The 22,354-nt window shown below is 42.2% G+C and overlaps 2 protein-coding genes across 2 annotated transcripts in view; one reads left to right on the top strand and one right to left on the bottom strand.

Annotated features, from left to right (window-relative positions):
* LOC120572157 (protein FAM160A1-like) overlaps positions 1-21,396 on the top strand; it is a 31,081-nt gene extending 9,685 nt beyond the window's left edge. Inside the window, exons 4-17 of the mRNA XM_039821322.1 lie at positions 543-729; positions 1,860-2,087; positions 3,033-3,201; positions 4,787-4,898; positions 8,405-8,506; positions 9,583-9,726; positions 10,624-10,791; positions 10,875-10,954; positions 11,551-11,729; positions 11,813-11,924; positions 14,487-15,820; positions 16,564-16,742; positions 16,903-17,023; positions 17,387-21,396. Of these exons, the coding sequence (XP_039677256.1) occupies positions 543-729; positions 1,860-2,087; positions 3,033-3,201; positions 4,787-4,898; positions 8,405-8,506; positions 9,583-9,726; positions 10,624-10,791; positions 10,875-10,954; positions 11,551-11,729; positions 11,813-11,924; positions 14,487-15,820; positions 16,564-16,742; positions 16,903-17,023; positions 17,387-17,745 (3,474 nt within the window). The 3' untranslated portion in view covers positions 17,746-21,396. The remainder of the gene's footprint in view (positions 1-542; positions 730-1,859; positions 2,088-3,032; positions 3,202-4,786; positions 4,899-8,404; positions 8,507-9,582; positions 9,727-10,623; positions 10,792-10,874; positions 10,955-11,550; positions 11,730-11,812; positions 11,925-14,486; positions 15,821-16,563; positions 16,743-16,902; positions 17,024-17,386) is intronic.
* LOC120572171 overlaps positions 1-22,354 on the bottom strand; it is a 284,405-nt gene that overhangs the window by 228,971 nt on the left and 33,080 nt on the right. The window lies entirely within an intron of this gene.

Genomic DNA, 22,354 nt, shown 5'->3' with positions numbered 1-22,354 from the left:
TAAACGGGTCAAATTTGACCTGAGGACAACAGGAGGGTTAAACCAATCAGAATCGTCTTTGGCGCCGCTAAGCTCCGGACGCAGCAATGGTGGCTCTGCAGAATAGTCTCGGGAAGGAACTTGTTTTGGTGGAACATTTGCACTCCGCAAAAGACAACGCCGCATCCAATATTAAATGAAGTCGACTGTTGACACAATACAGTAACGTGAGCTATTTAAATCAGCTGATACATGGTTAAACCTCATTGGCTCTCACCAGTGTATCTCCGTGTGTACTTTGTCCACAGCAAACGCACCAATCGCTCCCAAAAACCTCCCAGTTAGAGAGGAAATGCCCTAAACATATTCTTTGTAAATCTTCACAATCATTCCCTGAAAGAACCGAGCAGGCCTGCCTTGTTGCACCGTCCACATTTTCTTCAAAACTTGACATTTTTAGCGAATGGCTTGCTAGCTTTTGGGACCAAAAGCCTGATGTCAGGCTTTATCCTGGAAATGTACTTCTTCTGATCCAGACTGCTCCGACCTCCCTCTGTCTGCAGGTAGCAAAGATCCTGGAAAAACACGAGCCGGGTCGTAGCGGCACCAGTGCGTTGAGTTTCCTCTCCGGTCACGCTAGCGGCTCCGGAGCGTTACGCCTCGGCCCCATCCCGGCCGACGAGGCCAGCGCCGTCCAGAACTACGTGGAACACATGCTCTTCCTGCTGATGGAGGAAGAGATGGGGCAAGGTAAGAGAACAAAGAAGAAAATGTGGCGTCATGCCGCCCCGTTGCTTTGTACTCAGTAGCTGTTTTTTTCGAAACCGTTCCCTCATTCACTCACTCATTTCTATTCCCTATCTAGTGTTTATTAAATAGTGAACTATATAGGGAACGAACAAACCAGATTTTGGACAATAACTGAAAGCAAAAGCGTATCGTTGCGTCAGGAGATGCGCCGGTTATTTGTGTGACGGAGGCGGGCGCGTGCAGCAACATGTAAAAAAAAAAAAAAGACTTCTAATACGTCCCTGAAACAAACTGAGCACTCAGGAGAATAATAAAAGTTTCATTTTTCCTTTTCAGTTTCCGCAGGCGCTTCTGCTTCTTATTTTCCTTCCGGGAAAACACGACGGCGTTGCATTGCGGTACACGGGAGTAAAAATGTAGGGTACATCGTATGCACTCTCAAATTAGCAGTGCATTGTGGGTATTTTATAGCCTGGATGCCAGCCGAACTTAGCCCCGCCCACAACATTTGAGGTCGGGAAGTTTCGGTCTGGACTTGATCTGTTGTGGAGCAACTATATGCTCGAACAAGAGCTGTTCGGACCAATCAGGTTGTCAGGAGGCGGGCTTTATACAATGATGGACAGATGATCAACAGTAACGTAATCAACCAAAGAGCGCTTGGGTTGAATGCCGCTGCAGAATTGAGATGTGTAGATTTGGCCATCGCGTCTGTTATAGAAGTTATCGACAGCGCGTTCATTTTAAAAGAGGAACAGAGAACCGCGATCAAGGCATTTGTCGATCGGAAAGATGTTTTTGCCGTCCTTCCTACGGTACGTCACATACTCCGTTGCTCTGATTGGTTGTAGGTCTATCCAGTTGAGTGCAGAGGCATTTTATTTCCTGGTTTGGTTGAAACAGGGCAACATAATCACAGCCCAATGGAGCAGTATCAGACTCATATACGGACTAGAATCTGAGTATGACCAGGTCAGGCTAGGTATTTTATAGTGGACACTAGTGAATAAAATGAACTGCGGAGAATGCGAACGCCACTGGAAAGTGGCGAATACACTACATAGTGCACTGTTTGCGTGATAGGGAACGGTTTCGAAACGCAGCTGAACTCACACGCATGTTGCACGCAGGAGGAGCGATGGGTCCCATCCTGGAGTTTGTGGTTGTGGAGGGTGTGATGGAGAGGCTGTTTCTGTGGAGTCTGAGGAGACAGTTCACTGAGGACATGAAGCTGGAGCAGCTCAGGATGTACCAGATGCTTCTCTCTCAGGCCAGACAGCCTCTGCTGCACCACAAACCTGTTCTACGGCCGCTCATGATGCTGCTGGCCTCCTGCGCCGGAGCCGGAGGTGGAACTGGTGAGTTGGAGGTGAAATATGGGGGAAATATGCTTATTTACTTTCTCGACGAATGTTAGTTGAGAAGATCAATAAGGCTACGTTCAGACTGCAGGCAAAAGTGGCCCAAATCTGATTTTTTTGGGGGGTCAGGTGACCAGGTCAGACTTCTTCAGAGGTAGTGTGACCACTCAAATCTTGCCCAGATCAGATTTTTTTTTTCCAATTCAGATTTAGACCACTTCCATATGTGGTCCTGAATCAGACCCAGGTCTGATCTGTTTCAATGCGGCCGCAGTGTGAACAACCGAGGCACATGTGCAACTTTTTGTATTTCTGGTTCAAAATTTTAAATGTAAAGAGTAAGAAGATTTGTCGCTTTGTTCTTTTTTTTTTAAACCATGTTTTTTGAGGCTTTTTCCGAAAGTTTCGTCACTCTTTCCGACGTTTTGTCACTTTTCCGGAGTTCTTTGTCCCTTTTTTTCAAAGTTCTTATCAATTATTTTCTTCAAATGCTATAAAATTGAATAAAACACCCAACATTAAATTACAGTAGTGAACTGATCATACATTTTACTTGTGAAGAGCGTTGTACAGAACCATCCACGTTATTCCGGTTTATCCGGTCATTTTAAAACTTTTTGCCACCATTAATATGTTATATTCTCTATTGGCATGTAAGTGTGTTTTTTTAGTTTGTGGTTAACCTAAAAGTAAATTAAATAAATTTCCTTTAAAATAAAATAAAAACTAGGTAACAAACTAAAGACTTCACACCAGTGGATATCTTTCTCTTTTGCTTAAAGTAACTAATCCGTTTAAAGACACTGGGCTTGGTTTATCCGTCTAATGACATCTAATTGGTTTAAGTGGTTAACTAGGAAGTGGTTTGACATACTGCAGGTGTAGCTGGTAAAATGTTTAAACAGTTCCCTGGGTATGTAATCGTCTGTACCCCCCCTCCAGACAGCGGTGGCGGTGGTGTGGTGGAGGCGGAGCTGGTCCTGCTGTTGAACCAGCTGTGTGTCGCTCTGGTAAAAGATCCCTCAGTGCTGGAACTGTTCTTCCACACAAGTGAGGACCAGGGAGCCGCCAACTTCCTGCTCTTCTCCCTGCTCATACCATACACACACAGGTAGGTACACACACACACACACACACACACACACACACACACACACACACACACACACACACACACACACACACACACACACACACACACACACAGAGGTAGGTACACACACACACACACACACACACACACACACACACACACACACACACACACACACACACACAGGTACACAAAGGTACACACACACACACACACACACACACACACACACACACACACACACACACACACACACACACACACACACACACACACACACACACACACACACACACACACACATACACAGGTACATTCACAAATGTGTTGTATACACAAACAGGAAGGTTGCACTTACATTCAGGCAAGTACAGAGAGGTAGTGGACACAAACATACACACAGCAAACACAGGTGCATACACATTACAATATGATGCATATACACAGGTAATCAGTGATGCCACTGCCTATATACTTGTAACGCGTTACTCTAATCTGACCACTTTTTTCAGTAACGAGTAATCTAACATGTTACTATTTCCAAACCAGTAATCAGATTAAAGTTACTTATCCAAGTCACTGTGCGTTACTATTTTTGTCATTTTCCTTAGTAAAAATATATATTTTTGCTTTCTTCTTGCGTCTCGGGGAGTGAAGTCACGTATGCGACAAGTCATGTTTTCAGCATGAGGACAGGTCACGTTTTCAGCATGTGGACAGGTCACGTGTACCACGCAGCGACACAAACGTAAACAACAATGGAGGGAGGAGAGCGATGCGCGCTTTCTAGCTGGAAATACAGTCACTATTTTGAGTTTGTGTCAGCTAAAGACGGCAGTATTAAGGTTGGTTGTACACTCTGTGCTGGTGGCGACAAAGTGCTATCTAGCTACGAAAACACTACATCAAATGTGAAGAAACATTTGGAGTCGCAGCACTGCAGTCCCAGCAGGTGGTGCGAAGCAGAGAGGAGGTCCCCCACCACCCAAACAACAAAAGCTGGACTTCGGTGCAAAACCAGTAAGTGGGGGAGAGTTGAAGAAGTTGGTCTGGCAGTATGTTGTAGAGGAAATGCTGCCCTTAAACACAGTTGACTCGCTCTCTTTTGTGCCATAATAAACCAGATCCTACTACTGGCAACGCTGAGCTGCCTCACAGTAAACCAGTTGTCATTTTTATGTTGAGGCTGTAGGGGTGTTGTCAGCAGCTCCTGAATGTAACTAATAAAGTAACTTGTAATCTAACTTCATACTTTTAAAATCAAGTAATCTGTAAAGTAACTAAATTACTTTTATAATCAAGTAATCTGTATATAACTAAGTTACTTTTTCAAAGTAACTGTGGCAACACTGCAGGTAATACACACACACACACACACACACACACACACATTCAAACGCATCATTGCGAACATAGAAGATGGGACAGCTTTAAAGGACAGAAAAATGAAACAAAATGAAAATAACAGGCGGGTCAAAAGACGATAAAAAAGACGACATCACACATAGTAGTAAAGTATCTGAATACATGTACATATAGGCACTACAAGCTGATATGTAGAAATAAGTATTAATATGAATGAATGAATGTCTCCCTCGCTCAGACAGGGCTCGGTTGGTCAGCAGGCCAGAGATGCTCTGCTGCTCATCATGTCTCTGTCAGCCTCCGACCCTCGGGTCGCCCAGCACATCGCCCAGAACACATACTTCTGTCCTGTGAGTACGCACACACACACACACACACACACACACACACACACACACACACACACACACACACACACACACACACACACACACACACACACACAGAGTGCGTCTCATTATGTTTGTGGGACCCGTCATTGACATAATGCATTCCCTTACCCTAACCCTAACCATCACAACTAAATGCCTAACCTTAACCCTTACCTTAACCATCACAACTAAATGTCTAACCTTAACCCTTACCTTAACCTTAACCATCACAACTAAATGTCTAACCTTAACCCTTACCTTAACCTTAACCATCACAACTAAATGCCTAACCTTAACCCTTACCTTAACCATCACAACTAAATGTCTAACCTTAACCCTTACCTTAACCATCACAACTAAATGTCTAACCTTAACCCTTACCTTAACCATCACAACTAAATGTCTAACCTTAACCCTTACCTTAACCTTAACCATCACAACTAAATGCCTAACCTTAACCCTTACCTTAACCATCACAACTAAATGCCTCTTAACCCTTACCCTAACCTTAACCATCACAACTAAATGCCTAACCTTAACCCTTACCCTAACCTTAACCATCACAACTAAATGCCTAACCTTAACCCTTACCCTAACCTTAACCATCACAACTAAATGCCTAACCTTAACCCTTACCCTCACCTTAACCATCACAACTAAATGCCTAACCTTAACCCTTACCCTCACCTTAACCATCACAACTAAATGCCTAACCTTAACCCTTACCCTTACCTTAACCATCACAACTAAATGCCTAACCTTAACCCTTACCCTCACCTTAACCATCACAACTAAATGCCTAACCTTAACCCTTACCCTTACCTTAACCATCACAACTAAATGCCTAACCTTAACCCTTACCCTAACCCTCACCATAACCTAATTCTATCCCTAATCCTAAAACCAAGTCTTAACCCTCAAACAGCACTTTAAACTTGTGGGGTCCAGCATTTTGGCCCCCAAGAAGCTGTCCGGACCCCACAAGTATACTGGACTCCTGGAGTTTGGACCCCACGAATGTAGTTAAACGAGAACACACACACACACACACAAACAAAATTACAACATCATATCGAGGACAGTTAGATGCAGCAGTTAGATAGTTTGCGTCCTTCATCTCCAAACCTTGATGGTTTCATTCCGAGACAACTGAGGAGACGGCGCCAATCTGTCTCCGCCCGCTGGTTTCACGGTCACCTTCCTGTGCGTCTGCTAGTCTGGGAAATGTCAAGGATTTGATCGCTGTCAGCGTCACACAGTAGATATGGATCCCAGAGATAAACATCACTGCCTAACTGTTGCATGATGGGGATGGGGATTGTTAAAGATTTTTAAGATTGTTGGCTAGTTTTACAAATGAAAACATTTTACAGCAGTGTTACTGTAACAGTCTGATAAGAGACTTTAAGTGCATGTTAGTTATACCACACCGATTAGTTAAAGCAGCCGTACGTGTGTGGAGAATTTAAAGGTATATTCCCTGAGCAGAGCTGCTATGTTATCGCACGTAGGCCCCCTTTTAGCTGAGCTAAACTAGGTTAATCGCTATACCCTCCAAATGCATGCTAAGAAATTTGTTTTGTGTGCAAGTGGGAAGAACTGTTAAATCCTCTTAATAGTAGATGTAATGCTTCGGGTTAACCGAATAAAAAGGCCTTTTACAGTAAAGAACCCACTCCTTGATGCAGATTGGGTTTTTCTATGAATGAGATGGCTGTTTAAATGAGTGGAGTTAGATTTTTTTTGTGCACTGGATAAGCCCTTTTCTCCATTCATCTTTCTTCCCATTGTAATGTCATTATCACAAGTTATGTAATAAACTAATGAGCTCATACTGCGTCCTCGGGGAGTGTTAGAGAGAGAGAGAGAGAGAGAGAGAGAGAGAGAGTGTGTGTGACAGCGAGAGAAATAGAGACGGAGACAGAGAGAGATATTCAGTGGCAGGCAAAAACAATGTAAGGAGGAGAGGAAACACAAAGAGGGGAAGTAATGATGGAGAGGATTCATTATTCATTTCATGTAAATATCCATCCAATAGTTGTTGAGATACCGACCGAAATCGCTAAAAGATACCAAATACAGAAACGAAAAACGGAAAAAGCCTTAATGTCTAGAAAAAAAATTAGAATAGTTAATAAACAACAAATATATATAGTTTTATTTTATATTTTCAATATTTACAATTATGTGTTGTATTTTTATCTTTTATTTTGTGTCCTAAATTCTCATTTCATTCACCAATAATGATAAAAATACAAAAATAAGAACTAATTTAAAAAAATGACAATATAAAAAGTTTACAATGGCTAATGATGGCATTTTGGCATATAAGCATGCTATGTGCTAATTAGCACAAAGGCTAAAGAATGAATGTGCAAACATTGCCATCTCTAGAGACATGCAGCTAGCACGGCTCAAAACATATCTACTGTGTCTGTCATGTTATCTCCATCACTATTACATATTGTTTTATATTCTATATATGTTGTATTTTATCTTTTGCACTATTTCATGTCCTAAATTCTAATTTTAATCACCAATAATGATAAAATACAAACATATGAATTAATTTGAATAAAATTGTAAAAATTTGAAAATCTTAACGACATTAAAATGGTACAAAACGTGAAATGTGCCATGCTAGCGGCTCTGTGAGTCTGTAGTGTTTTGAGCTAAATGCTAATGATGGCATTTTGGCATATTAGCATGCTATGTGCTAATTAGCACAAAGGCTAAAGAATGAATTTACAAACATTGCCGTCTCTAGAGACATGCAGCTAGCACGGCTCAAAACATATCTAGTGTGTCGACCATGTTGGCCGTATCATTGCCAGTTTCTGCCATTTGTGTGTGTGTGTGTGTGTGTGTGTGTGTGTGTGTGTGTGTGTGTCAGATTTAAGCCCATGTAACCACCCTCTGACCTCAATCTTTATGCAGAGAGCAGATTAGTGAATCAGGGTGAGATTGGCTCGTACACAGAGAGGGATTAGTTAGTCTGCACGTGATTGGACGGTTGCCTGATTGTTAGGGAGACTGAAGCTGATGATGATGTTGTTGTTGTTGTTTATGTTGCTTTCTCCTCCTCTCTCTTCTTGTTCCCTCTCTAATTAAAGGGATAGTCTGGCATTTTTTGGGACCTACACTTATTTGATTGGTTGCAGAGAGAAGATTGATAGCACTCTCGTCTAAGAGAGGTATTGATCTTCTCATCTAGCTCTCAAATAAATAAATAAACATATATTCTAAAATGTTAAACCATTCCTTAAATGGATCTTTTGATTAATTAAAGATGTTTAATCGAACAATGAAACTCTTCCTGTCTCTTCTCTGTTCTCTGCAATGTGAAGGAAAAACTGCACTAATCTGCACTGGAATTTAATTTCCACAAAGCCTGTGTGTGCATAGCTCACCTCCAACTTATCTGTGTGTGTGTGTGTGTGTGTGCGTGTGTGTATGTGTGTGTGTGTGTGTGTGTGCGTTTACAGGTGCTGGCCACAGGTCTGTCTGGTTTGTACTCGTCTCTTCCAGCCAGGCTGCAGGTTTACAGTGAAGACTGGCACTGTCTGGACCAGGCCGACTGGCAGCAGGTAACTATGACAACCACACAGTGAGAGACAGACTTAACCCTTGTGTGGTGTTCGGGTTTGTGGGAAAGAAAAGAAAACATTATGCTATTATATTATTTCTTCTAACTCAACTCACTGTTGGCTCATTTTCTGTGAAGACAAAAAATAACTTATTTTCAATGACTGCACACTGTACACCCACACACACAAATATTACATATGAGTGTTGGTCTACTGGACCCCAGTGTATTAAATATAGGTGCTATTAAACTATGTTGTCTTTCTACACCTGCTATTCCCACACAAAGTTACAAAATTGTTACATTTCAAGCACTTTCACCTTTTTGATAAGTTCAAAAATAAGCACCAATAATGATAAATTTTTAAAATAATTTAATGTCCTTATTTTCTCACAAAAATCGAAAATGATCATATGATCATGAATGTGATCTCACAGGGGTAAATGGCAAATATGAACCATAAATGAGCTATACATCATTGGTTACTGAGCTAAAGTAAACATCTATTAAGTATTTTTACATAAATTGTTATGGCTGTATTGATTTAAAAGCCTAATAATAATGTGGTGGGTCCACCAGACCCGGGAACATTGGCTGTGTAACAAAAATATGAACACCACACAAGGGTTAAATAATGAATAAAAGAATGGATCCACAACAATAATACATGTGTTGTTTATGACGAATGAGACTAAGTTTAACAGAAGAAAATCAGAAAACCAAAAAGGCTTTTGTGTGTGAATACAGAGATTAATAGACGATAGAATTGGGCCAGACTAACAAACAAACTGAAGCGGAAACATACCTTCCTTGGCGAAGGTTATAGGTGAACACATACATGAAAGATTGATTGTCTGAATTAATGGCTCAATGGTGTTATTAAGCCCCCAACGTCGACTTCAAGGCAGCGCTGTGACTGTCTTCAAGGCACCTAACCCTAACCATAACCATTGCTTAATCCTAGTGCCTTCCAGGCAGCGCTGCCTGAAGACGACGTTGGGGGCTTAAAACACCAAACACCGAATTAATGAATCAACGATCAATGATGTTACTCTTACCTGGTGTTTGTGTGAACAGGTTCCAGCGCTCGTCCACTTCCTGCACTCGCTGGACTTCTGTAGTGCCGTTACAAAGGTCGCTCATCCCTCCATCCGGTCTCAGTTGCTGGGTTACATCTACAATGGCTTCCTGGTGCCTGTGCTGGCTCCTGCTCTGCACAAGGTAGTAAAACTCATTAGTGTTAACGGTGTCCCGATTCTCTAAACCCACGATATGATTGGAATTTAGATTTAAACATTTTCTTTTCAGTAGTGACGGCAATGACACAATAAAAGCCACTAGACAAAAAAAAAGTTTTTTGTGATTATTGCAGGCAAAAATCCTTGATTATGCGGCACGTTTTCTTAAAAAATGCGATGGAATATGCTATATATGATATTTATGTAATTTTATGCGATGAAATTGCGGGAACTTACAAAAACTGCAGTTTGATGAAAAAGAGAAAAAAATGTTATCTCCCCAACAACCTGCTTTTTGATGATGTTCACGTCGTGTAATTACGTCACTTCATAATGTTCCCATAGCAACAGGGGTAGTAAACGCAACATTTTTCAACTTTCTGCTAAAATATATTATGTGACTTTTTTGCAACGAAAACGCGGGTATTATGAAATCATGCAAGCCCCGCATATTTTGCGCGGAATTTGGCAATTTATGCGGCGAAAGTGCGGGATATTTGAAAAAATGCGGCCCCCGCATAAATATGTGGACTTTGGCTGATTATGCGTTGAATTATGCGTAATCACGTTTTTCTGGAGGGACTGACTAAATGGCTTAAGGGAACTTTACAACAACAGTTTGAGTTTCTCAAAGTTTACAAGGCACACTTGAATGCCCAATGAGTTTAACAAGGAGCACATGAATGCACCATGAAGTCCCGTCGGAGCCCGCATGCTTTACCTTTGTTGTTCGTTTCCATAACTCACTAAAGGGCAAGGCAAAATTGGTAAACATTATTAATTATGATTTTCTTGTTAGTAAAATAACTATTAATTTAAGTTTGCGATGGTTATTATAAAGTGTTACCATAGAGATTATTAATTATGAATGTGTGTGTAGCTGACAGTGGAGGAGGTGATGACCACCACGGCGTACCTGGATCTGTTCCTGCGCTCCATCTCTGAGCCCGCCCTCCTCCAGAGCTTCCTGTCCTTCGTCCTGCTGCACACACACGACAATGTGCACATCCTGGACACACTGGTCAGCAGAGTCAACACACCTTTCCAGGTAACACGTGCTCTCTGCTGCGGTTGACTGCTTTATACTTCCTAATCTGTGAGATGACCTTGAACTTTTTGGGTGTCCATCAGCTGGGTACGGTGTCGCTGGCTCTGTTCAGGACTCTGATTGGTTTCTTCTGTGAAGACGTCATGCTGCAGCTGGTGTTCAGGTCAGTCTCACAGGTCCATAGGTCCTTGGAAATAAAGAAAACACTATTAGATTTTGGTTCATCTGCCCAGTGGGTTCACCAGGATCTCTCATATAAAACTGACAGCTAATGTGTGCAAAATACAAAATTGTATTGAAGTGTTTTCATTTAGTAACTTTTGAAATGTTAGCTAGAATACTAATCAGACACGTAATGATAAGCTGTGGTTGTTAGGGTTCATCTCATTGTAAAGCTCATGAAAGCTGTGCACTGCTCTTACAGCGCACAGCCTTTACATTTGCATATACCTTTGTAGAACTAACTACTTATCCTTAAAGCGTTTTCTCTTGTAAAAGAGAAACATACTGTTAAACTTATGAAGCAAAGACAAACCCACACATTTGTGTGGCCTCTTCAAGTCGTTTTTGAAGCTTAGTGCTTCCTCTTGTGGCCAATGGGAGTAAAAACACAACTGCAGCTCCCAGCATTCATAATATAATGGCCACCGACAGTTACAGTTGGTGTTTTCCCCCCAGGGCTATTAGCCACATGGGACAGTAATGATCTCTTCTGGTAGTGATGCATTCTGGGACTGAGCAGTGTCCGTGTGTCCTCAGATATCTGATTCCCTGCAGCCACCTGAGCAGGAAGCAGCGCTCCTCCTTAAAGCAGACAGACTGTTACTCCTCCAGCGCCGCCTCGTTTCTGCTCCTCTTGCCCTCCTGGTGCCCTGGGAACCTCCACAACATGAACGCAGACCTACACTCAGAGCACGTCCATTGGCCCAAAGGAGCAGGTCAGTACAACTGAACATACACACACAGGTAAATCCTCTTTGACGAATGTATCATGCTAACTTAAACTCTCGGTCTGCGTCAGATCTGTCCGTATCAGACAGTGTCGGGTACTGCCGTGGTTCAGACTTTTTGATGGATGTAAACTACCTCCACTACCTCTGGGACGCCCAACAGGCCATCTCCATTTCCCACAGGTCAGTCTCAAATTCATGGTTAAGTCAGAGGATTATCAAAATGGTTACAAATCATCTTGAGAGGGACATGAATGTTTGTACTAGATTTCATGGCAATCCGTCCAATAGTTGTCGAGATATTTGACTCAAAACCACAAATGTCAACCTCATGGTGGCACCAGAGGGATTACCAAAGTCGGCTGCAAAATAAATCCTTTTTTTAATCATTGTAATAATCATTGTGATATCAACTTGCACAGTAAACACATTGAAAAAGTCTGCGACATATCACAAAAAACATCAGAAAATATCAGTAGAAAACTGCACTTTTTCAGTGGTGCCTTTTGTGTTCGGTTCAAAAAGAAAGGCAGCATGAAAAAGAAACGTCTTCAGCCTTGATTTAAAAGAACTGAGAGTTGCGGCGGACCTGCAGTTTTCTGGGAGTTTGTTCCAGATATGCGGAGCATAAAAACTGAACGCTGCTTCTCCCTGTTTAGTTCTGACTCTGGGGACAACAAGCAGACCTGTCCCAGACGACCTGAAAGGTCTGTGTGGGTCATAGTGTAGTAGCAGATCAGAAATGTATTTTGGCCCTAAACCGTTTAGTGATTTATAAACCATTATATTGAAATCAATTATTTGAGGGACAGGAAGCCAGTGCAAAGACTTCAGAACTGGAGTAATGTGCAGAGGTGGGTAAAGTAGCCAAAAATTGTACTCAAGTAAAAGTACTGTTACTTCAGAATAATATGACTCAATTAAAAGTAAAAAGTAGTCATCCAAATAATTACTTGAGTAAGAGTAAAAAAGTACTTGGTGAAAAAACTACTCAAGTACTGAGTAACTGTTGAGTAACGTCTGATTTATTTTTTAACACAAGCATTCAATCAGACGGACAAAAATACAAAATAATCATCTTTAGGCAAATTATAGTTCATCCAATCAATTAAATACATTTAAATTAATGAATTAATTACAAAATAGTTTAAATTAAAATAATCCAGGTAAATTCAAGTACTTAAAAAATAAAATCAATAAAATAATAATACATAAGCACAAGTAACACAAATACTTTTTTTTACCAGGCTCTGCAGGCAGAACTAGAACAAGGTAATGTAGCTGCTGTTTGGTACTTTTACTAAGGTAAGAGAGAGAGAGATGGTGAGAGAGAGAGAGAGAGAGAGAGAGAGAGAGAGAGAGCTCATACAAAAAACATTTAGAGACCGACAGCCCCGTTAACATTCCCTGATGGGTATATTTGACGTGTGTGTCATACGACGGGTTTTGAATTATGTTTTTTATATTTTTTATTTGCTCTCCCGAGCCGCTACCTCTGCCAGGATTGCAACTGAAATAAAAGGCTAAAGCAACGGCAGTTTATGGAAAGTACAAGTGTAATTATGGTCAGATCTTGTGCCTGACTGATGGGGATGTGATATTGATAGTAAGAGTTGTGCGGCCACGCGTCGGCTATTTTTATTTTTTTGCAGCTGTCATCCTGTTTTAGGAAGCAGCGACTGTATTGCGTTTTGCCTGTAAAACCGTGTCTGTGTTCTTCATATTTATGTAGAATTATAGTTTGCTCTTCTTATGTAAAATATGTGGCTATTGGTCGTGTTGTGCAAACATCACCTCTTTTATGTGAACACGTGCCGCTGGATTGGGAAACCCTGGGTTGATTGAACTAGTTGTTAACCACCGTTGTATATGTCAGTGGTCATGAAACAGCTTGCGGGGCCGCGGTTGTTAGGGTTAGGTGAAGCCGGGGAACTGAAAGAAATCCAGGACATGTTGATCTGGCCTCTGGGCTGTTCCTCCTCGTCTGTGTCTGCATTGCCGATGGTTGATTCTGACATTGCCATTTTTGTTTTGCTGCGACTGTAAACTAACCCGTCTGTCACCGTCCCCGCCGCTGAGTTTGAGTATGGGCACGAGACGAGACTGCACAACTACGTTTGATTGGTGAAACACAGTCACGTGTTAGAGCCTTTAGCGGAAGTCTCTCTCTCTGTCAAAATAAAACATTAAAATGAGGCGTACATAAAAACAATGACGCGTTGAATACCAAAGAGGTAAAAAGAAAAGTAACGAGCTCATTGTAGCCTAATGTAGCGGAGTAAGAGTACATTTTCTTCTTCACAAATCTACTCAAGTAAAAGTAAAAAGTATAGTGATTTAAAACTACTCCTAGAAGTATATTTTTTTCAAACACTTACTCAAGTAAATGTAACGGAGTAAATGTAACTCGTTACTACCCACCTCTGGTAATGTGATCCACTTTCTGTACAAGATTTCATGGCGATCCATCCAATTGTTTTAGAGATAATTGACTCAAAACCACAAATGTCAACCTCATGGTGACACGAGAGGAAAAGTAAGGGGATCACCAAAGTCACTAGGATTCATCCTCAGGGGAACATGAATGTTTGTACAAGATGTCATGGCGATCCATCCAATAGTTGTTGAGATATTTCAACCTGGACCAAAGTGGTGAACCAACCAACAGACGATCCGTACATCCAAATAAGAGATTATTTTCTATGTCCAACATCTTCCGTTCTGATGATTTTGTTTCGTCTGCAGGGCATGCCGGTTCTGGTCGTCTCCGTATGACGGGATCGACCCTCCGCCTCAAGAAAACCGATCGGAAACCCCCGGGGACGACATAGAAGATGAGGAAGAGATTGTACTGCAAGTCGAGAGTGACTCCATCTGCTCTTTGGTCATCACTCCTCCCCCCTCAGCGCTCTCCCCAACACCCTCGTCCTTAGACACCGTCTCCACCGGCAATCAGGCGGGACGAGCCGGCTCTGCCCTGGAGCTGGAATGGGACGACATTTTTGCAGATGACGATCCCTCTTTATCAGCATTTATAAACACAGCAGTAGCAAACGCTGGCGTGGCGATGGAGGGCGAAAGATGCACTGCGACGCCTCTACCTCCCCGACACATCCAGGAAATGCAACGCACTGCGACCAAGCTGGTGCACGGCTCGTACGTGGAGGAATCCGAGTTTGAGGACGACGTTCTGGTCTACGATCTAGTCGCCCAGAGAGAGACAAAGGCGGCCATTTTGGAGCGAATCATGGCAGCAAATCGACGGGCACGTGGAAGCATTTCAAACAGCCAATGGATGTCAACGGCAGCGACGACAACAACTTTAACATCAATGCTAACGACAACCGGGAGGACGGTGATGGAAACGGTTAACAGCATAATGTCGACAAGGAGGATGAGCGAGGATGGAGGGAAAGAGGAAAGAAGGAGTGAGGATTATGTGAAGGAGGTGAGGAGGAGTAGTGAGGACTTTGGGAGAAGGAAGGAGGAAGATGAGATAAAGAGGATTGATGCACAAGGAGATCGTCAGTTTTTCACGAATGGTTTTAACGCTAAGAATTACATCATCGACGAATGTGATGATTCCGATGAAGACGCCGATCTGTTTAACCAAAACTGCAACCTGAGTGACTTCACAAATACTGTAAATCACACACTGCATGAACACAACACACATCCCATGCCATGTTTAGTGACTTTACCCAATGGCCACTCGGAATCTGAGCCATCTTTGAGTCACCCTTCGGTGGCTGACGCAAAGTCTCCCAATCTGCCTGGTAACAAAGTCGCCAATAACGATGACTTCCTGTCCCGATACCACGAGCTCATGCTCTCTTTAGGGGTGGAGCCAGACTGTGACGACATCACAAACGATATTAGCACATTCAGGAGGCGGGTCCGAGCGCTGAGGCAAAGACTGGAAGAGGAGGAGGAATTTGCTTTTAGCTCCTCGTGGGAAGACGGAGAGGATGAAGAAGAAGAGGCGATGGATGAGGTAGAAGAGGAGGAGGAAGAGGAAGGAGAGGAGAGGACGAGCAGCAGTAAGAAAGGCAGCAGGAGGCACGCAGTTCCCTTTACAGGTCTGTGTTTTCAACCACAAGTAAATTAGATGGTAAAGTGAATAAAAATGCTTCCTGAAGCAAAAACAAAGTGTCCATTAGATCAATATAAAGCGGCTTTGTGGTTCCATCTTTAAAAAATGACATTGTAGTTGGACATCAAACAAGAGGTAGATATAGTAAAATTAGGGCTGCAACTAACGTTAATTTAATTGTTGATTAATCTGTGATGAATGGATTAGTTGTTTGGTCTCTAAAATGTCAGAAAATGGTGAAAAATGTGGATCAGTGTTCCCCAAAGCCCAAGATGACGTCCTCAAATGTCTTGTTACGTCCACAACTCAAAGATATTCAGTTTCCTATCACAGAGGAGAGAAGAAACTAGAACATATTCACATTTAACAAATTCTACTATTTTTCATGGACAAATTACTCATACCAATTAATCAACTATTACAGTAAAATAGTTGTGATTAATTTAATAGTTGACAACTAATCAATTGATCAGTTCATCTTTGCAGCTCTTCAGGAAACTCTTGTCTATATTTTGATCCAACTCCAAAGAAATCAGTTCATATTGCATCAAGTTGATCCAGACTATATTATTTCTCTCTCTCTCTCTCTCTCTCTCTCTCTCTCTCTCTCTCTCTCCACCCACCCCACCCCCCCCCCACACACACACACACACACACACACACACACACACACACACACACACACACACACACACACACACTAACCTGTATTTCTCTGTGATGCGACAGGTCCGTTCATCAGCGTCCTGTTGTCCCGGCTTGAGAACCTCCTGGAAAACTCCATTGCTGTGAACCTGCTGGTGACGGGCATCCTGGCCCAGCTGGTGTCGTACCCGCAACCTCTTCTGAGATCTTTCCTGCTCAGCACAGACACACACAACCAGCCCAACGTACGCACACTGTACCAGGTAACACCAACACACACACACACACACACACACACACACACACACACACACACACACACACACACACACACACACACACACACACACACACACACACACGTCTAAGTCCATTGTTTCAGGCATCGAAATAATACTTTCTGTCTTTGTGTGTATGTTGTAGGTGTTGGTGTCGGTGCATGATCAGATTGAGCGCTACGTGGCTGCCAGACCAGACTATCCTGGCCTGGTCACCCAGGCATGGAGGTTCTTGTTGGCTAAAGACCAAGACAGCAAGTTTAGAGGTTAATAAACACACACGTCAACAAACACTGGTAGTGGAATTGCAGTAACATTATTAGCGGCGACTACAGGATGTCAATGCTCCCAAACATAACCCCCCTGTAGAAATGCAACTTGTAATTTTTTTACTCATTGGTTTTTGTACTGATGAAACAAAGATAAGATGTGTTGATTAGTGAGCCTTATTGTGTGCTGACAGACAGATGTTGAAGTTGAACTCAACGTCATGAATGTGCCGCATGAAGTGTCGAAAGCAGCACCTTTGATTCGTTATAGATTTATCTATCGTACACACACTTTGATTGAAGCATGCTGAAGCCTTTCCTGTCACATTTCCAGTCACAGTGTCACGTTATGTTTTTCAGAGTGCCTCCAGTCTCAGGGCCGCGACATTATCCTGGACCCATCTCTTGCTAATGGCTCCGTGAGGAACGCTCTGGCTTTGCCTCCTCTTGCCGTCCTGCCGCCGTGCCCTCACATCCCCCCTCATGCCAAGAGCCGTGTGTTCGCCATCATTCTGTGCCGAGTTTCTGAAAGAGCTGGCCGCCATAGCCCAGGAGCACAGCATCACACTGGACTCTTCTACAGAGGATTAATGGGAGTGGCTTTAAGTCTCTGTCCAGCTGTAAATATCTGCCTGAGAAATCGCCATTATTGTGCCCGTGAGCAAGTACTGATGAAAACGTATCGAAGGAGCCTCCAGCAGGAGATGGAGGGCTTGTAATGAAAAAAAATAAGCACAAAACATGCAACACAAATGATATTACACGTGTGAGTAACTTATGCGGACCAGTGCAGTGCCGTTAAAAAAACGTGCCTGTTGGGAACGGGCCGATTGCTGCTTGCAGCTTTCCTGAGAACCGCTTATCCAAAAGAACTTTACCCTCAACACTGCGCTTCCTTGGGTCCTGAGCAATAAACCTGCCGTGACATAGTTGTATATCTTAGAGTATCTGCAACCTTTGCTAACAGCTAGCTATTTGGGATCAGGCTGTTTCTAAGAACAAAAGCACAAAAAAAAAGTCATTACCCCTTGCAAGACTAATAAAGTATGTCTTCTCCTTTATTCCGAAAGTTAGATTGCTGATTAGGATTGGGTATGTTTTTTGTTTTTTTCGATACCAGTGCAAAAACGATACTTTTAAAGCGGTGTCTGAACTGACGACAGTCGTTGACATTAAGGCCGTATGGTCACATTTTAATAATTTATTTAAAATGTGATAACAATAAATTATTTCCAGTCAATTGCTGTTAAACGATTAAGAACCACAAGATGGCAGAAGGGGTAGTTTACATTAACTTTTAACACCAGGAGCTTACAAGTTGCAATTGAACGCAACATTACGTCCCGTCGGTGTTGTTTCTCCGAAAACTCCGACTCTGGCAGTAGCCATGGTACAGCGAGTCTTCTCTGTGTCTTTAGCTGCACACTGTTGTTTGTACCGATGTAGGAATCCTTTCCAGTTAAACACAGCCACATGTTAAACAGCTTAGCAGTCAGCATTTTAACTGTTTAATCCAGCTACTAGCTAATGTTATCTGCTGCCAAGTGCAGTGTTAATTAGCGTCATATGCAGTGATGCTTCTGTTGCCTGTAACGTCTGTTTCAGAGCACCAGAGAGCAGCGCGGGCACTTATGTGGCACTGAAATGAGGCACCGAAATGGCGACCCATCTAGGAACCGGTGCCATATTGGCACAAGTTTTGGTACCCAACTCTATTGGTAATGCTTGAAAAGTTTGAGTTGAATGTACTGCAACGGATGGAGAGTATGCTGTACCCAGCATGCCGTTCCGAGGTGTAACAGTTTATAGCGGTCCCCTCTCAATACACTACACAGTGTATACATAATGCACTAAACGCACAACATTAATATGTCGTGTGGATCTCAAGAGCTCATATTCGACCACTGCTCTTCCTCAGGTCCACAGCAATACACCGGCTCAAGAGTGAAGTCGATCGGATGAACGGTTGTCGAGATAATTAAAGGACAGAGAGATTACTTCCATTTTAGATATTACAGTAAAAATATTTGTATATACAGTATGTTTATTTTCCTAGCAGCACTTGAATATTTTGATGTTTTCCCTTTGAGTGTGAATGATATTTATATGTTGATGAAAATGATTTGAAAGAGATTATTTTGAAGATGAATCAAGTTTTCTATATAAATGTGTGGGGGGCGATCAGCGCAAAACGTTTTCTACGCTGTTTTCTGAAGTCTTTGTCAGAAAACATGGAGTGACATTTTTTTCACCAAGTGACATTTTTATTTTTAAATGTGGAAATAAATGTTAGGTTGTTGACAGTAGACTGGTGGAAGGAGACTATTACCTGCTCAACTTAATCCTTTTTTCAATTCATTTATGTTTTACAAGTTACTCCCTTCTTGTTTTTTCTTCTTTCTCTTCATTCTCCTTTTTTGTGCAACTGAAGAGTTAAAAAATACACTACAGTCGTTAGTTAACTTAATGTCTGGATTTTTAAACAAACCAAACTAGATGTGTGTTTTTCAGAGAAGCTCTTTGGTTGAACTTCTTATATTTGTCCCTCCTGTTTTTGTGCGTCTATATAAAGAAGAGGCTTCATCTGTATTTCAGTTCACCTTTAAAGCACATGGTCCAGTATTCTTGTTTCAAACTATTTGTCCAACAGCTGCAGTTTCTTTTTGTAGCTTTTCAGAGCACTTTGAAGCGGATGTATGAAGTTTTAATACTGAAAATGAAAGATGAAAGCGGCAGAGCATCTCGACCTGTTTATGTTTTCCTGTTGTTCATTTAACCACACACACACACACACACACACACACACACACACACACACACACACACACACACACACACACACACACACACACACACACAGAGTAATGACAAAGCCTTACTTTAACCAAACAGAGATTTTAGTGCAAGAAACATTAAATTGTTGAGTATTGCATCAAATCTTTTTCTCACTTGAACTTCTAGCAATGTGCATTTCATTGTTCTTAATGTGAAGTGTGTGATTTTATGTCCACAAATTTCTATCAGTTTTGTCCCATTTTCACCCGAAATGATTTGCTGTCATGCTCCTGTAGTGTTCACCTGTGCTGCATTCAGGTCAAGTGGGAAAGAAGGAAGATTTGAGTTCCTGCTTACAAAAGATATCATTTATCTGAGCCTTCAGGTGGCAAAACGCACAAAATTAATATGCCCTGTGGATCTCAAGAGCTCACATTTGACACTGCTCTTCCTCAGGTCCACAGCAATACACCCACAGCAATACAAAAACTAAAAACACTGTTCTTCTCCTGGGGTATGTCCCAGGTCCTTAAATTGCATTCACGTTTCCTCCACTTGCTTCCCTTCCTCACGTCTTAGTCCGTCCCAACGAGGAAGCAGGGGAGAGTCGTGAGGAAATCATGCAAGGAGAGGAAATGAAGAAATGTGTGGGTGAGACGTCCTTTCCTCTGAAGCATCACGTGTATTTGTCAGTTGTATGGGCGGAGTTAGCAACAACTTTTAGCTGCACGGCCTCCTGGAAGGCTGCTCTCGTGTATCCTCGCGCAGCGGCTGCTTCCAAAGTCTCTCATTTGATATCTCCGTGCTCCTCGGCTAAACCAGAAGTCATTCTTGCCTTCCTTGTGAAGGCCATGTCAAAGGTCTTATCCCTGCCCCGAGGAGCAAGGAGGGAGGACGGAGGAGGGATCACTGAGGAGCTATGAGCGAGGAAACACGAGAACAGCCTTCCTGGAAGCCGGAAAAGACGTCTCATCCCTCTAAAACCCATTTCCTCGTTTCCTCTCTCCTCGCATGAAGGGAAGCAAGAAAAGAAACGTGGATGCAACTTAGGGGAAGTGAGGAGGGCCAGAACTTCCGGAAGGCCTTCCGGTTCAAGCGAGGAGATATCAAATAAGAGACTTGGGATCCACCCATGGTGTTTCAGAACAACCAGGAGCACTAACGAAGGAAGCCAGATTTCCTTACCAATCAGTCAGAACTGAGGAAGTCTCTCGGATGAGGGACGAAATGTCTTCGAAGCACCTTTAACCGAGTCCACTTGCTGTTGATTTTGAACCCTTCCTTGGGTAACTACGACCTGGATGACCGCGCACCTTCACGGACCATAATCTCTCTCGGTGTCTTCAAACTTCTTCAAACTGATCTGAACTGAAAAGTTACACCGACTGCTTTTGCCCGTTGCCCATGTCATTGCAGCCTTCACACTCACAGCCTCTCTCCCTAATACAAACTGGGTTACCATGGAGAGTATTATGGGATGGACGGCTGTTGATCCTGCCACCTGCTGGTGAGCCACAGCTGGGACATGTTTGTTTTTTTCTTTTTATGGTCTCTGCGCCTCTGCTTTTAAAAATAATAAATTATTGCCAAAATGATGTGGAAATAATTAAAATGATTTTTTTTTAGAAAGCCAGAAAACAACTTGAAGATTTTGGTTTCTTCTTCCATTTGTTATTATTTGGTGATGCCATGATTTAGAAAAGGGTACTAAATGTATTTGGAGGTATCAGTGGTCTTGGCTCTGCAAGCTGCCGAGGCCTTTTCTTGTAATGAGGTAAAGCATAAACAATAACAATATAAGGGTGACAATCATAAGGTGTTATTACATATGAACGTGACCCAGCGGAAGCAATATTTCTTTTCCTAAGATGGCGAAGGCATAACCCGGCCTATAGGGCCTAAAGGGCTGGGTATTGCCAATAATTTGCCAAATCTATTCGATTCCGGTTCACGAAGTCCCGATTCGATTACATTTCTGATTCAATATCAATTAGGTTAGGGTAATTTCAGCTACAATACCAATTTTGCTTAGATTGAAAAGACATTCTCAGATAACTTCTGCCGGAAATTGTACAAGCAAGAAGCAACTAACATTATATTAACATTTTTAACATAATACAAGATTGATTTTGGGATTTTATTAGCCAATATCAAATCACTCAAACAAAGGTAGATTTTGGCAACTTTTTACTCCACTACATTTGTCTGACAGCTTCAGTTACTTTACACATGACTTCCTCCCCTTCCTGTCCAGTGAAAACCTCGTATCTCCAGATGTGTTGATGTTGAATGTTTGTGATGAACTGAAGGATCAAGTCTTCCTTTATGCTTTGAAAATCTCCTTAAAGAAAAGTCTTTAAAAAGATGGAAAATGCATCGTTACAAAGCGTTTTTTCTGACAGTATGAAACTTGAAGATTTGAATGCAGGACTTTTTACTTAAGTATTTTCTCAGTGTGATATTGACCCTTATAGTAACAGTAGTTTCAGTAAATTATCTAAATACTTCCTCCCCTCTCTGTGGGGTAGAACAGCACTCAACGAGCCAAGTATG

The sequence above is a fragment of the Perca fluviatilis genome, chromosome 14 (genome assembly GCF_010015445.1).
Source record: "Perca fluviatilis chromosome 14, GENO_Pfluv_1.0, whole genome shotgun sequence".
NCBI lineage: Eukaryota > Metazoa > Chordata > Actinopteri > Perciformes > Percidae > Perca > Perca fluviatilis.
Note: the sequence above shows the minus strand (reverse complement) of the source record. Positions and strands in the feature narration are given on the sequence as shown.